The sequence below is a fragment of the Myxocyprinus asiaticus genome, chromosome 7, assembly GCF_019703515.2.
Source record: "Myxocyprinus asiaticus isolate MX2 ecotype Aquarium Trade chromosome 7, UBuf_Myxa_2, whole genome shotgun sequence".
Lineage (NCBI taxonomy): Eukaryota > Metazoa > Chordata > Actinopteri > Cypriniformes > Catostomidae > Myxocyprinus > Myxocyprinus asiaticus.
The window spans coordinates 24,825,600-24,841,483 of NC_059350.1; the positions used below are offsets into that span (position 1 = coordinate 24,825,600).

A 15,884-nucleotide genomic window follows, 5' to 3' on the forward strand; every position below is an offset into this window, starting at 1 on the left:
GAGTTGAGAGTAAATAAGGAGTTAAATTTTGGTCTGTACAAAATGATTGTATGCCTTCAGAAGAGTTTGGATATGGAATATGAGAAGCCTGGACTATGTTGTAGCCTACAACACTTTTGGGTGCTTTTTTAAGCTTTAAAGTGAGGCACTGTACGGAAATCAGCGAATGCCACATTCTTCAAAATATTTACTTTCGTGTTCAACAGAAGAAAGTTAGGCGAGATTGGAATGACAAAGGTGAAAAAATAATGACAGAAATGTCATTTTTGACAAACTATTCCTTCAAAGAGGAAGCACAGTGTGGTCAAAGGAAGAACACAAGCCACAGTTTCCCCATCAGTGACAGCTGCGCGGGATTCATAACGGAAACTTAACTGAAATGTACTTGAGTAGAGCTCACGTGACCATGTGACTGCTGCTGCTGCTGCTGTCGATGAAGATGATGGAAAACGCGCGAATTCAAACGCCGTTTGCAGCCTAATTTTATTCCTCTGTTTACAATTATTTTTATTCTCGCGGATAAAATTGTATTGGTCTGCAGCTGATTAAACTTTTTTTTCCCCTTATATAAAGCCCTTTGAATAGAATGGTGGTTGAGCAGTCACTTTTACAACTAAGGACAGTTAAACTTTATAGCGTGTAATTTGACGATCAAATTGACTCAGATTGCTCTTTTGCATATCCCTAACTATCGCGGAATTCCCGAAGATGAAAATAATTAATAAACTATGATTTATTTATTTATTTATTTATTTTATTTTATTTATTTTTTTGGTCACAAGGTCCTTACAGCAGAGTAACTGTATATTACTACGAGAGGCTCCGGGTAAGAGTGAAAATGTCATGTATATTTCAGCAGAGACTAATTTCAAAGCGAACTTCTAAAATAACTGTTTCTATTGTAACTCTACACTGAGCCATTTTATTCTCTTTCTTACGATGGTTCCTCATCATCGCCATTGGAGGACATCTGATCAACTTTAGCACGTGAAGGATGCGACACAGAGCGCGATATCCAGAACAAGTTGCTATGCAAATAAACATTTTACTATGTAAACACACGACTGAATTCTCAACCGTCTGCTTTATTTAACCAGCTCCTGAAACTCTCTCTCGTGTTCATGTCAATTATTACCACAAGGGTGAGATTGCCGCACACTTAGAGAGCTCGTCGTAGAGAAAACCGGGAGGTGATTGAAGACATTTACATGAATATTACGGAAACGTCTTATATCATGAGCGAGTATGATGGCATGGTAGATTTCCTGTGCGCCACGCGCGTGAGTTGAGGAGCAACATCAAAGGCGCGAGCTGGAATTGAGTAACACGAGCTGTACACGTAAGAGACAGCTGCATTCACATAGAGCCACTGTGACGGGCTCTTCTCTTGGGTCAGTGCCAGCAGTTAGCTACTTTATCCATCTCCCGTTTACTCAAGTATATCCATACCAGGAGCGAAGAAGGTGGTGTCTACGCGTCGCAAGACTGGAGGTAAACTGTGTATTTTGAGTGGTTGGGGTTATTCTTGTGTCTAGTGAAACATATTTCGTGTCTGTGGTTTATCTGGCTCTCCCGTCGCATCTACCAGAAATAAAACAATACGCATGCCACATGCGTTTGGGTCCGCGTTGGTGATGCCATGCCCCTCAACCACAGCGGAGATGAGGCCGGCTCCGGCCTCTGGATGAACACATCTCCGGGGCAACACGCCGAAAGTTACGGATCACACAATGTGGAATGTGGTAATAAGATGAAGAACAATTCCTCACGGGCAGTGGACGGCTTGTTGTCCGCATCTCATGCCGGCACAGGTGCAGCGGGCACGGAGAGAGACCGGGGGAAACAGGGCGCTCGGTTGAGTCTGCTCGGGAAGCCCCTGGTGTACGGCTCGCAAAGCGGCCGGAGAAACGCGCGCTACCGGAGGATTCAAAACTACCTGTACAACGTGCTGGAGAGACCTAGATCCTGGGCTTTCATCTATCACGCTTTTGTGTAAGTGCAACATTTATACATTCTATTTAGTATATCCATGCGACATGGAAAGCATTACTAGATTTCTTAAAGATTTTCCAGCGAGCAACCGTTTACCTGTTGCTTTGAAGCTGTTCAGTACTATTCCCACGTATATGAATGGAGACATCTCTCGGGTGTGGGGTACTGACACTTTAAAGTAATATTTAATAGCCTATAATGTTGCTATTGAAAGGGAAAAATCTAAAAGATTTGATGTGTAAATTATGAATTTCTCAAAGGGAGAAATCAGACTGATTTCAGCTTTGAAAATAACCCAATTTCCACAAAAGCCTTTTTATTCGGACAGAAATTATAATAGCAGTGTACTTAGCTGACATGCACGTAAACACCAAACAACACTTCTCAAATGGCACAGCATCAGGATGGTTGTACTTTTTCGACTGGGTCTTGATTTCCAGAGAAACCAAGAATTGTAGTCTACTGTGAACAAAGCTGACAAGGTAAATGCTCATTCAGAATAAGACTGATAGTTTGATTACAATGTGCCCTCAAGAGGGAAACCTTGGAAGACTTTTAATTTGTGTTGGACACACACACACACACACACACACACACACACGCACACGCACAAAGCAAGCAAGCACAAACAGAGACACAAATAGGAGCAATTTTGAAAAGAAAATGGGTGTTTGAAAAGTAATGATTGCATCCTAAAAGGGAGTGAGGCAAAGAGATAAAACAGTTTACTAAAAGTGTGGGGGAGATGCAACTCAATAGGTAAGATAAATACGCAATAAACATATTGATGATGAGCAGCTTGGTGCATCATGATGTTTACAGGGTTTTTCCTGGCTCAAAATGAGGCAGAGGTGGTACCATCCTGATCATGTGCACACATACACTTGTACCATACCTTCCAGTGGCAGAAGCAAACACTTACAAGCAACATATTTTAGATGTTCTAATAATTAGATGATTGAAGAAAATGACAATTATCAACTTAATTGGCATATTTAATTAAAAAAGCTAACCTGTTCAACATTAAATTAATTAAATACAACATAACAGCTAATGTGTTCATTTATAGTTTACAACAGCAAACTTGATTAACCTCTTAAACCGATAATAAGATCATCTCTGATCTCAGGTATATGGGTGGGTATGGTGGGAAGGGACGATGTGTAGAGACCAATCGGCCACTGTTTTACAGTTTGGATTGGACTGGACAAATGTAAGTAGTTCTTCGGTTCAGTAAAACCCTCAGATCACTAGTTTGGAGAGTTTTTTGGACTTTTGATAAAAAAGGCTACCTTGGTTCCAAATGCCATAACTTGCTTTGAGATAACAGTACAACATTTTGCCCAGATACAGTTGACATGATTGTAGTCATCATGTCAAGCATTAATAATTAACAAAATGAATAAATAATCTGCATCACTTTCTCAGCAGTGCTGTAACATAAGAGCCTCCAAACATGAGATGTACATGTTTGCATTTTTGAGAAAATCAAGATTATGCATGGTTAGTAATTTTTGAGTCACTGAAATAAGGCCACGAAACACATAATAGATTTTGTAGACTCCAGTTTTCGCTCACAAAATGAACTTTTGTGAGAGACTTTTTGTGTTAGAAAGGCCGTATCGGATCACGCTCTTCTCCTGAGGTAAATTCATAGCGTGTCTTCTTCCAAAAACGATAATGAGCTCAAACGGGAAAGACTGTACCACTCGTTGGTTTCATATGGATTACACAATCAGAGAATATTTTTGTTTTATTTAAATTGGTTAATTTAAAAGTAGACAGTTCAAGCTTTCTATAGACATATTTCTCATGTCTGTGAGGCAAGTATACACTGAGTTTCGGTTCATTTTCGTGACGTGCTCCAGACAGAAGTTCACAGAGACCGAGACGGCAGAAAGCGCATGCTGTATGATTTCTTTATTTTACAAAACTACAACGTTTTGCTCTTATTGTGAGTGTACACAAATAAAAGTAAACCCTTTATAGTTTCGAATGATGTCTTACTCTTATCTGTATGACCAAAAATGGGAGTATTTCTTTCTGCTGTTATCAGGGAAAAAGTCAGGTAATTGCTTCGGCACCTCCGGTGACCACACAGAATTGACTGTTATGTTATCAATATAAAAAAACAACACAAACAGGAGCAATTCAAAAATTGAATTTTGGGGGCATTTCCGACCCTGCACGATGCTATTTTGAGCCAACACCTGATTAGCTTGCTTGTTGTTAAGTTTAATGGAGGGCTATCGCCTAAGTTCTGCTGGCTCTATGGAGATTTCTTTATAGTGTTTTAATTTCACAGCAGTGGCAAACAATGTCGAAGTTTAGAGCAAACATTATCCTTACCCTGACAGTCGGAGGCAGCACGAAATTTGACGGAGGCAGCCGTCTCATAATTCTCTATGCAGGAAAACCAGGATGTCACCTTTGCATCTTCATTACTGTGAGACACAAACAAATGGAAAGTGTTACATGCTTTTGACATGGTCAGTGAAATTGTGTGATCAATGAGTGTGATCTATTCCTGCTTCTAAAAAAATAATAATGAATTGTATGTGTGAAAAGGCTAGATCATGTTTTCTCTGTTGTTTCTGTACAAAATAGACAGGCTGTCGAACACATGGATGGCACCAAAACAATGCACTTTTTATTAGCCCCAAAGATATGCATGAAAACTAAAAGATAGATGCTGATTTAATGCATGGGTTTCAAATGGAAAACTGATGGAAAAAATGTGTCGTAATTTGATGACACAAGGTTTTGTGCAAATCTTGTGTCCAAGTGCAGCCTGTTGAATCACAAGGACAGACTTCAATATCTGCACACATTATCTAACACTATACTAAGGAGGAACCCCTGTTTTCATTCATTCTCTGCTCTGTTCATGCATGCATTTGCCTATATGCCATGAAGTGGGCAATTAGATTTTATGGATTTATTTGACTGATAATAGCATTGCTTGCCTGAATTAGAACCTTCAATAAGTGTTGAGGAGTTGAGACAGGTAAGTTCCTCCCTGTTTTGCTGTTGTGTGTTTCATAAGGATCATGAAAAGCATTCTAATACAATGCATTCCTCACCGAGTGTTCTTTGGCAGCCCAAACACAATATTTTACAGATAATGAGGATAATTATGAGGGGGTATGTTATGTAAATCTTTTGCCAAAAAAAAGGATAGACATTACTGTCAGATTTGTTTGTTTTTTTGTTGTTGTTTTTTAAAAAAATTTTTTATAGGGAATAAAATAAACATCACAGAATATGTAGAATATTATTCTTTAACCCTTAAAAACATGGGAATTTCACCAAACACCCTTACATATTCGGGTCTTTAGAGACCCAACACCTATATCTATAACAAATGGATCTACAAAATACCCAGATAGTGTCAAATTTTCTAAATGTTTTCAAGACTATTAGAAAATAATAGAATATAATATATTTTGATGTTCTATTTTTCATACATCAAAGAGAAAATGCAACAAATCTAGAACATGATTCATTATTTTCACACTGAAATTTCCTGAGATGCAACTGACTTTCAAAAACATATTGAGCTACACATAACACGTAAGATACACCTAAGCTACACACAAGTATTTTCTCAGGCACTTATTGAGTCTAAATAGATGCACAACTTTAATTTCAGTAGTACACCCAAATAAAGAAATAGCATGTATAATATGTATTTATATGTGTTGTTAATTCGTTGTTGCACAGAAAATCAACGTGATTTAGTATTTATTTGTATGAATATAGTACTTATTTATCTTGTAATAAACAAAGAAATAGATATCCTGTGATAACCACAAAAATATAATTTATGGAAGTACAAAAAAAAAAAAAAAAAGACACTTATATACAGTACCTCGTGTGTCACAGCTCTGGTGAGTTTGTCGGTTTGTTTTGTGTATTTTGTCATTTTCTCTTCCACATGTCTCGCAGACGCGGTTGGCATGCATGATCGGCTTTTCCATGGGAACACTGATTGTTCCTGGGGGAATGCTGATCATGCCACTGATTAGCGTGCCGAGCAACACCTGTTCTCCCCTAATTCACTCCCTTCTTTAGCCTGTCGTGTTCTCAGTATCTTTGCTAGATTGTTGTTTGATGTTGAGTACTAACCTCACTCTCTCTGTCTAGTTGGTCCTGTCTCATGTATCTGTTGGTTGCCTGCATGTCGGGTGTGTGGTTTCCTTCCAATTTTGCTGCATGTCAGCTGGTCTTCCATGGTGGATACTTCGTCTCTGCCCGTGTGTCGGGAGTAAGATTGCCCATCTCAGCTGGGCGTTGTTCTGCACCTCACTAAGCTTCAATGGAGGATTATATGAGTCTGTTCCTGACTTCCACAATGCACACACTCATTCTACGAACACACTTTTCATGGATTGCCACTTGCGCGGCCATGGCGCAGCCGCTGCTGCAGCCGGTGCCGGGATCTTCAACATTCCACAGCCCAGTGACTGCTCTTATTTGTTGTTAATAAATCCTTTGGAACATTTCCTCTGCTCTCGGGTCTGTTTGTTCTCGCTATCGCTTGTTACATTGTGTCTCTAATGACCCTATACACTTTTGGAACTTAAACCATTATTATTATTATTATTATTATTATTATTATTATTATTTGTGTCAGACTGTTTATAAGAGAGACATTGAGAAATATTAAAGAGGTGTGGGCACAACTCCAAAGAATGGATGAGGTACAAGGGGTGGTATGAGGTCCTGGGTCACTAAAGGCCTGAGATGTGCATTTAAGGGTTAAAAGGCATTTTAGAATCTTATGATTTTGTGTTTTGTCACCAGATAGTCCTCAAAACGTATAAGCTGAAGTCGCAGATTTCTGAGATCCATCTTTTTCTTGCTGCCAATCTCGATTTACATATTATAAACAATAAGCCTTTGATCACCATTTCATAATCCACTTACATGTCAAAAACTTTGCCCTGCCTATTAAGAAATGGCAAGTGAAGTAATTTTAGGCGTTTTGTATTTCTCAAGAATTCGTGCAAATTACAATACCAGGTCAGTATACAAAGAGCATGGAATCTATTTGGTGATTTAAAAAATGAGTGCAGTATGGTCCAGGTTGAATAACCATAAACAAATTACTGTAGTAATTTAGTACGCTGAGCAAAATAGGATTTACTTAAGAGAAGCCTCACAAACTCTGTCTTCCCTCTTCAAAACCCCTCTTCTTTAACTCTATAGTGACACAACAAATAGTTGTGCCTTTGAGCTGCACTCGATCTACTTTAACCCTGCAAATGGAGAGTAAGAGAAAGTGAGAGAGAGAGAGAAGGTAAAGTAGAAAGGTGGAAGGGCAAAAGGACAAATTAAACTCAAGAATGGAATTAGAAGTTGAACCCTTCTGTACTGCCAATTATGCATCCTATATACACTATGACTTGCATCTCAAAAGGTGCAGTTCACATAGTCAGAGCTCAGAAAGCATCATTGTAGCTTCTAAATTCTTACAAAATCTTTACATGACATGCACATGCGATTCAGTCAGTGTTAACGAAATTGCATAACCTCTTGATGAAATCATTAAAAACCCCAAGCCGCAGCGTTCCCGGCATTGTCACCTTACACATCCTTCTGCCATGATGCTTTTCAGCAGATGATGGTCTCGAAGCCTCATAAAAATGACACTTGAAGGTGATTGACAGCTTTGAAGGGAAAGTGATACAGGCCATGCTGCCCTTGTTTATGTCACTCAGTCACAGAGCAAAGCTTGTTTTCTGAGGGGCTTTTAGAAATATGGGTTCTGATTAGTGGTCGAATGATATGGGTTTTTCCATGGCCAATATTGATTAGGTGGCCAATGATTAATATAATGCATGTAATACAATACAATAATAGCAGATAATACCAACCTGGTCTCGTAAAATCATGCTACTATACCTACATTTTTGCTAAATAAAGTTTACTTGTGCGTAACGTGGTAGTTTTCTGACAAAATAAACACTAGAGATGCTACAACAAAAATGACTTATATTCACTTTTACACAAATCATGAGTAAAATGGCCAATTATCAGTATATAAAGACTTACTTTTCACTCTGTTTCTCACATCTATCTTATGACATCAAAACACATACTTTTGTGAGCCGAAAGTGTATCACATGACAAGGCGATACATTTTAACGTTTGCATCACTAAACCAACTCTTTACAAGCCTATTTGAGTGAGATCAAATTGCACAGTAGCTCAACTGATAAAGCATTGCGTTTGCAACACAAAGGACCTGTGTACAAGTCCAGCAGAGAATGCAAGTCAACTTGTGAGCTGAAAGTATCATAGAAGCAGGGCTAGTGGGGTGAGATGTGGTAATGATTCTAGGGGCCCAAAGGTCCAGGGGGGCCCACTACAAATTGCAAAATGCTTTGCGTGATCACTTTAAAAAGGCTGCATTTGTGCATCCAGTGTTTCAGTCAGTGCTGTGTGAGCAATCGGCACCCTCTAGTGGTCTGGATGGCATTATCCATTGTCCATTATACCACTATAATACAGAATTTAATGGGGGTCTTGTTCCTTCTGGTTAAAACTTTTTATTTTTCCATGATTTGGTTGAAATATCCGTGGAATTTCCCAACATATGCATAGTATGAATTCATAATGTTCTATAATATACAGTGCATATATGGAACATGTGAGATCTCTTGTTTTGAACTGCAAAAACAGAAGTTCAAAAAAAATATAAAAGAACAAAATAACCTTTTTTTTTCCATATCAACCATTATGTTGTCATATTTAGTTTTTTTTATTTTATTTTAATCTTCTATTATAGCTTTCTTAAAAATTTTGGCCTGTCATGTGTTCAACAGATCCAATCCATGTTCAATGGAAATAATTTACTGTTAGAACAGTGAAAAAGCTTTGAACCTCTTTTTACATTGTTAAAGCATAATTCCAACGTAAAACGGTGATCTGATGACAAAATAAGGTATGTGGCAAAATATCGTATCGGCCTATGTTTTGTGTTAAAATCAGTATCCGTATCGGCCAAATATTTTCATATCACTGCATCCCTATTAAATTAACAATATTTATCCAAAATTCACAAATATATATGTGTGTGTGTGTGTGTGTGTGTGTGTGTGTGTGTGTGTGTGTGTGTGTGTGTGTATAGCCCAGCTAGGGTTATTATTAAGTGCAGTAACACCTGTTTACTTGGTATGGGATTTTTTCAAAGATTAAGAGACTGTGTGCTCAATTGATAACCTTATCTAGGGTTTTGCTTTTTCTGTCCTTTCATCAGAATCAGAATGAGCTTTATTGCCAAGTATGCTTACACATGCAAGGAATTTGTCTTGGTTACAGGAGCTTCCAGTGTACAATAATACAAAACAATACAAAAACAGCAGCAAGACATAGATAATAATAAAAAATAAAATTAATTATGCACATACGTACAGACACACACATACATACATACACACATACACATGGGTAGTGCAAATCTAATACAATATGTTATGTACAGTGTAAATACAAATCTGTTATGTACAGTACAAATGTTTTTTTTTTGTTGTTTTTTTTTCAGAGGAATGAAATGGCAGAAGAGGTTGGATGTGTTGGATAAATATAAGAATGACTAAACTGTGTATTGCACATAGTTATTGCTCAATGGGGCAGTTTAACTGTTCATGAGATGGATAGCCTGAGGGAAAAAACTGTTCCTGTGCCTGACAGTTCTGGTGCTCAGAGCTCTGAAGGGTCGGCCAGAAGGCAACAGTTCAAAAAGGTAGTGGGCAGGGTGAGTGGGGTCCAGAGTGATTTTTCCAGCCTTTTTCCTCACTCTGGAAGTGTATAGTTCTTGAATGGGGAGTAGGGGGCAACCAATAATCCTCTCAGCAGTCCGAACAGTCCTTTGTAATCTTCTGATGTCTGATTCCGTAGCGGAACCAAACCAGACAGTTATTGAAGTGCAGAGGACAGACTCAATGACCGCTCCCACTTGGATCTCCCACTTCAGGTCCTGTGAGATGGTAGTGCCCAGGAACCTGAATGACTCCACTGCTGCCACAGCGCTGTTTAGAATGGTGAGGGGGGTCAGTGTTGGGGTGTTCCTCCTAAAGTCCACAATCATCTCCACCGTTTTGAGCGTGTTCAGCTCAAGGTTGTTTTGACTGCACCAGACAGCCAGCTGTTTAACCTCCCTTCTGTATGCAGACTCAACGTCACCTCGGATGAGGCCGATGACAGTGGTGTCATCTGCAAACTTCAGGAGCTTGACAGAGGGGTCCTTGGTGAAGCAGTCATTGGTGTAGAGGGAGAAGAGTAGTGGGGAGAGCACACATCCCTGGGGGGCACCAGTGCTGATTGTATAGGTGCTGGAAGTGAGTTTCCCCTGTCTCACAAGCTGCTGCCTGTCCGTCAGAAAGCTGGTAATCCACTGACATATAGACATAGGAACAGAGAGTTGGTGTAATTTATTCTGGATTGTAGCTGGGATGATGGTGTTGAAAGCTGAACTGAAGTCCACAAAAAGGATCCTTGCATATGTCCCTGGTCTGTCCAGATGTTGCAGGATATGATGCAATCCCATGTTGACTGCATCATCCAAGGGGCAAATTGAAGGGGATCTAGAAAGGGTCCAGTGATGTTCCTCAGGTGGGCCAACACCAGTCTCTCAAATGATTTTATGACCACAGACATCAGGGCAACAGGTCTATAGTCATTAAGTCCTGTGATTTTTGGTTTCTTTGGGACAGGAATAATGATTGAGCGTTTGAAGCAGCATGGGACTTCACACTGCTCCAGTGATCTATTGAAGATCTGTGTGAAGATGGGGGCCAGCTGGTTAGCACAGGATCTAAGACATGCAGGTGAAACGCCATCTGGGCCCTGAGCTTTCCTTATCCTTTGTTGTCAAAAGACACGGCTCACATCATCTTCACAGATCTGTGTGCAGGTTGAGTAGCAGGAGGGGGGAGGAGGGTGGTTGCAGGAGGTGTTGGTGTTTACGTGAAGTGAAGGTCAGAGTGGGTGTGGGGTGTGAGTTTGGGCCTTTCAAATCTACAGTAGAACACATTTAGGTCGTCAGCCGGTTGTTGGTCCACCACAGGGTTGGGGGCAGGAGTCCTGTAATTCGTAAGTTGTTTCATGCCACTCCACACTGATGCAGGGTCGTTAGCTGAAAACTTGTTTTTCAGCTTATCAGAGTATCTTCTTTTAGCCACTCTAATTCCCTTATTCAGTGTGTTCCTGGCCTGATTGTACAAGACTTTATCCCCAACTCTGTAAGCATCCTCTTTGGCCTGACGAAGCTGCCTGAGTTCCGCTGTAAACCATGGTTTGTCGTTGTTAAATGTTAAATAAGTCCTAGTAGGAATGCACATATCCTCACAAAAACTGATATATGATGTAACAGTATCTGTGAGCTCGTCCAGATTGGTGTCTGCAACCTCATAAACACTCCAATCAGTGCAGTCAAAGCAGGCTTGTAGTTCCAGCTTGGCTTCATTGGTCCACCTCTTTACAGTCCTTAATACAGGTTTAGCAGATTTTAATTTCTGTCTGTAAGTTGGAAGAAGATGAACCAGACAGTGATCAGATAGTCCCAAAGCTGCTCTAGGAACAGAGCGATATGCATCCTTTATTGTTGTGTAGCAGTGATCCAGTATATTTCTGTCTCTGGTGGGGCATGTAATGTGCTGTTTGTATTTGGGCAGTTCACGTGTGAGGTTTGCTTTGTTAAAATCCCCAAGAATAATAATAACTGAGTCTGGGTACTGTGTCTGTGGTTTGATCAGCCAGCTGTAGCAGCAAGCCATTCAAACACGCATTTGGCACGATATACACACTCACCAAAATAAACGAGGAAAACTCCTGTGGCGAGTACAAAGGCTTACAGTTAATAAAGAGCGCTTCCAAATTAGGACAGCACATCCTCTTTAATGTAGTTACATCTGTACACCAACTTTCATTGATGTAAAAGCATGTTCCACCAGCTCTCGTTTTCCCTGTTAACTCTGTGATGCAATCCGCTCTGAACAGCTGAAAGCCCGGCAGATGTAACGCGCTGTCCGGAATGGCTTCACTCAGCCAGGTTTCTGTGAAGCACAAGGCAGCAGAGTTTGAAAAGTCCTTGTTTGTGCGGGTTAGGAGATGTAGTTCGTCCGTTTTGTTAGGGAGCAGAGATTTGCTCGGCAGTGGAGATTTGCTCGGCAGCATTGTTCGAAAGCCCCGCCGACGGAGTTTGACCAGCTGCCTGCTCGTCTCCCTCGCCTGCGTCTCATAGCACGTTTAAACAACACAGCCGCGTCTCCGACTAAAATGTCAAACAAAACGTCCGAATATTCAAAATCCGGGAAAAGATTGACTGGTATATGCTGTCGGCAGTTCAGCAGTTCGTCTCTGGTAAAACTGACTGAAAAAAGATTACTAAACACAGGACAAAAACAACAAAACAATAGAAGTGCTCCACACCGAGGCGGCCATCCGCGGCGCCATCAATATGCATCATGAAAGGAGTGTTATACCTATGTACTGCCTCATTAAGAGTTACGGTAAACTATAGAGCTTGTTTGAAATGCACTTGCTCAAAATGTGTGTTTTGTCAGCATGTTTGTTATTTTATTTGTGATTGGTTATTATTTAATGCACTCCTGCCCTTGTGGATGGGATGTGAATTCTGATTGGAGAGAGAGCAAGAGCAAGGGAGAAATGACAGCCGATCAGAGAGGTCCGTGTTTCTTGTGATTTAAGCCATAAAAATTGTATATAACCACTAAATAAGTGTGTTAAACTTCAATTTTATATGTGTGAAGTGTTGTAGAAACCTTCTGTGATTTTGTTTATGCTTTTTACTCTGTATACATGTTTATAAAGATCTTTTCATGGAGCCTTCTTCAAAACGCAGCATGAAGCTTCGTTTATTCTTCTGTGATTGAGAGCGAGAAATAACCTGATTAACAGACTATCGGTGGCACTGCAATTGCCAAATGGGCATCTAATTAGTTATTTCATTTTAAGGAAGAGACTGAAATTAATCAGAGAACCAGACAGCACTCTAAATCACCGTGAGGTTTAGAGTTCCTCTGGTGTTGTGGGAGAGGATCGCATGGCCATTTCGCCGACTGCAGTGGGAGACCGAAGGACTGTTTGCCGCTTACTAGGAGTAGTAATTTGCGGACATTGTCTGCCTTAAAAAGGGCATTCAGGAAATCTGTTTGATTTTGTTTTGCTCTTTAGAGTGAAGAGGCCATTTGCTGTTTTCAAGGCCCCAACACTCACAAGCTACGTTACAGGCCTGTAACAGGCTTGGAAAGTGAATGTGTGTGTGTGTGTGTGTGTGTGTGTGTGTGGACCTACATCTGTTGTATTGAGTGTTATTACGGATTAATTACATTCTAATTACTTCAGTAAGGGAAGTTTTGGTGTTTCATACTTTTGTTTGGTGTTATTGAACCAAAAGAAGTGTATTTTGAGACACTGAATTTCTGCAACTAATTTAAACTGTGTTTGCTGATAACATCAGTATGGCTGCATCTAATGATTATTTTGATAATTTATTAATCTAACAATTATTAGAGCGATTATTCAACTATTCAGCGATTTTTGCAACGATTAATCATTAGCTCTTAACCGATTATTCAGATTGTTCCCCAACGGTTGTATTAAACGTGCTTGCTAACAATAAAGAGGACAAAATCATCTTTTAAAAATACCTCTAAATGTCATTCACTGAATTAAAGGGAAAAAAATATGTTTTATTAAGTTTAATTCAGTAAAGAAATTCACTGCAAAAAATTATATTGTTATCAAGTGTTTTTGTCTTGTTTTCCATTTTAAATTGTCTAAAAATCCTTAAAACAAGATACATTTACTTGAAAAGCAACATAAGTTATTTAGACTTGCTTTAAGAGAATGTATCTGAAATATAAGTGTATTGTGTATATAAGTGTATTTTGTATATATTCACTTGGTTACTCTTCTGCGAGTGCAAAATATACTTATATTTTAGATCTATTCTCTAAAAGCAAGGCTAAATGTCTTATATGCTGCTTCTCATGTGAATGCATCTTTTTTCTTTTTTTTTTTTAAGGATTTTTAGATATTTTAAAATATTTGTATTTTTAATATTATATTCAACATTCTCAGATAACAGTTTTTTCTTCTGCAGTATAGCTGATAAAGAAAATGTATGTTGTTTTAAAGGAGTATTAGATATTTATATTGGAAAACAAGCCAAAACAAAAACAAATCAAAAACATATTTTGTTGCAGTGTATAAAGGGGCGAAGACTACCCTCTCTCACCTTTTTGTTCACTTCAATCCATCTTTAACTCACAAAAAACAAACTCTCTCTTATTAATAAAGCTGCGTATTGCCAATTTGCTTCACGATAAGAAATGCACAGTGAAACATATAATATGATTCAATAAGTCGTGAGCCATCACGCTAGATTCTAGCTGCAGCAAGCGCACATGGTCGAGGGACGAGTGTCCCCGTGACAGAGTGTATATCAGCCGGGTGCAGTTTTAATCTCTCCCACTTAGGTTGGGCCACTTTGCGTAACTCATAGAAGAGGTGCTGACTGCACAGAGAAATTCCAGTTTCGGAGTTTGTAGTTATTTACATGATCTGCTTCCTTATTATTTGAACTTTAATAAAGCTATAATGCGTTAATTATAACTGCATTACAGATGTAACGCCGGGGTGTTTCCTTTAAAGATGCTCGACATGCAAGTTTTGCTCCAGCTTCACTTATTCCACAACGAGAGTGCTTCTGTATTTACTTATTTGGTATTTTTGCATTATAATTCCATCATACTTTGCGATCTACATCACCTGAAGCTTCCTCTCCTCAGTCAAGCATGAACTGTAGTGCTGCTCTCGTGCGTCATCATTAGAGTTTAATGTGATCTCATGTTACGATGACATCAAACGACTATTTGACAACGAAAAATTTTGTCTATAACGTCAACTAATCATTTCAGCCCTAAACATCAGTAATATTTGAGTGTCATTTAATGTGAAATTAACTTTATTGTTCATGTTTATTTCATTTTATGGGACTGTGAAGTTCTGAGTGTGTTCTATTGGGAGACATTTTTCAGAGAAAAGACACAACAGACATTTTGATATTTGATTCAAGTCTTTGCTGATTTTTTTTCCTTAAAAGGGAGACAAATAATTCATTTATGTCATTTATTTATTTATTTTTACATAATTGTTTACAAATAAATCCAGTTGTTAATTTCCTTAAACTTAACTTTTGAGTTGTTTGAGGTTATTCTTCATTTGTTTAATAGAAAAGTTGCATAGGACTGTCAGTGTAATTTGTGTTACAGTAGACAAATGGGGTAAAGGGGGGAATATTGTTATAAGTCGAGAGACACACAGTTAGAACCCAGTGCGCTGCCCATTGAAGGTTAAGGGAACGGGGTGCTACATATATATATATATATATATATATATATATATATATATATATATATATATATAGATAGATAGATAGATAGATAGATATACAGTAGATATATATGTAGAGAGAGAGAGAGAGAGAGAGAGAGAGAGAGAGAGAAAATATGCATTATACATTGACAAAGCTGATTTATGTGTCTCTCATTAGTTCTGACTGAAAGAAAGCTGCAAAACAAATCTCTTGAGTTGGTTCCAGTTTATGTGAATAAGCTTAGTGATGTACAGCATATTTCTGTATTGTGCTAGTCTATGGAGTGGGAAGCACCTTTTCAGGATGTAATACCTCTAGGTGTAATAATTAAGCATACATGACAATAACTATTTGATTTTACAAAGTGCATTGTGGACACTCATTTGCCCTGAGAACACGTGACCATATGCTCTGACAAAAAATATTTTTACCTGTTAATCATCTTGGTTTGCACTCTTGCACTTCACTAGTTGATAATCCAGCC

The 15,884-nt window shown here is 38.9% G+C and overlaps 1 protein-coding gene across 4 annotated transcripts in view; it reads left to right on the forward strand.

Moving 5' to 3' along the window:
* Positions 1 to 421: 421 nt before the first annotated feature.
* The window catches only part of LOC127443771 (potassium voltage-gated channel subfamily KQT member 5-like), a 205,899-nt gene continuing 190,436 nt past the window's right edge, over positions 422 to 15,884 (forward strand). For 2 of the 4 annotated variants that reach the window (XM_051702635.1, XM_051702633.1), the window contains exon 1: positions 422 to 1,992. In XM_051702635.1, the coding sequence (XP_051558595.1) occupies positions 1,640 to 1,992 (353 nt within the window). In that variant the 5' untranslated portion in view covers positions 422 to 1,639. The remainder of the gene's footprint in view (positions 1,993 to 15,884) is intronic. The other 2 variants (XM_051702634.1, XM_051702636.1) reach the window with 2 other exon arrangements.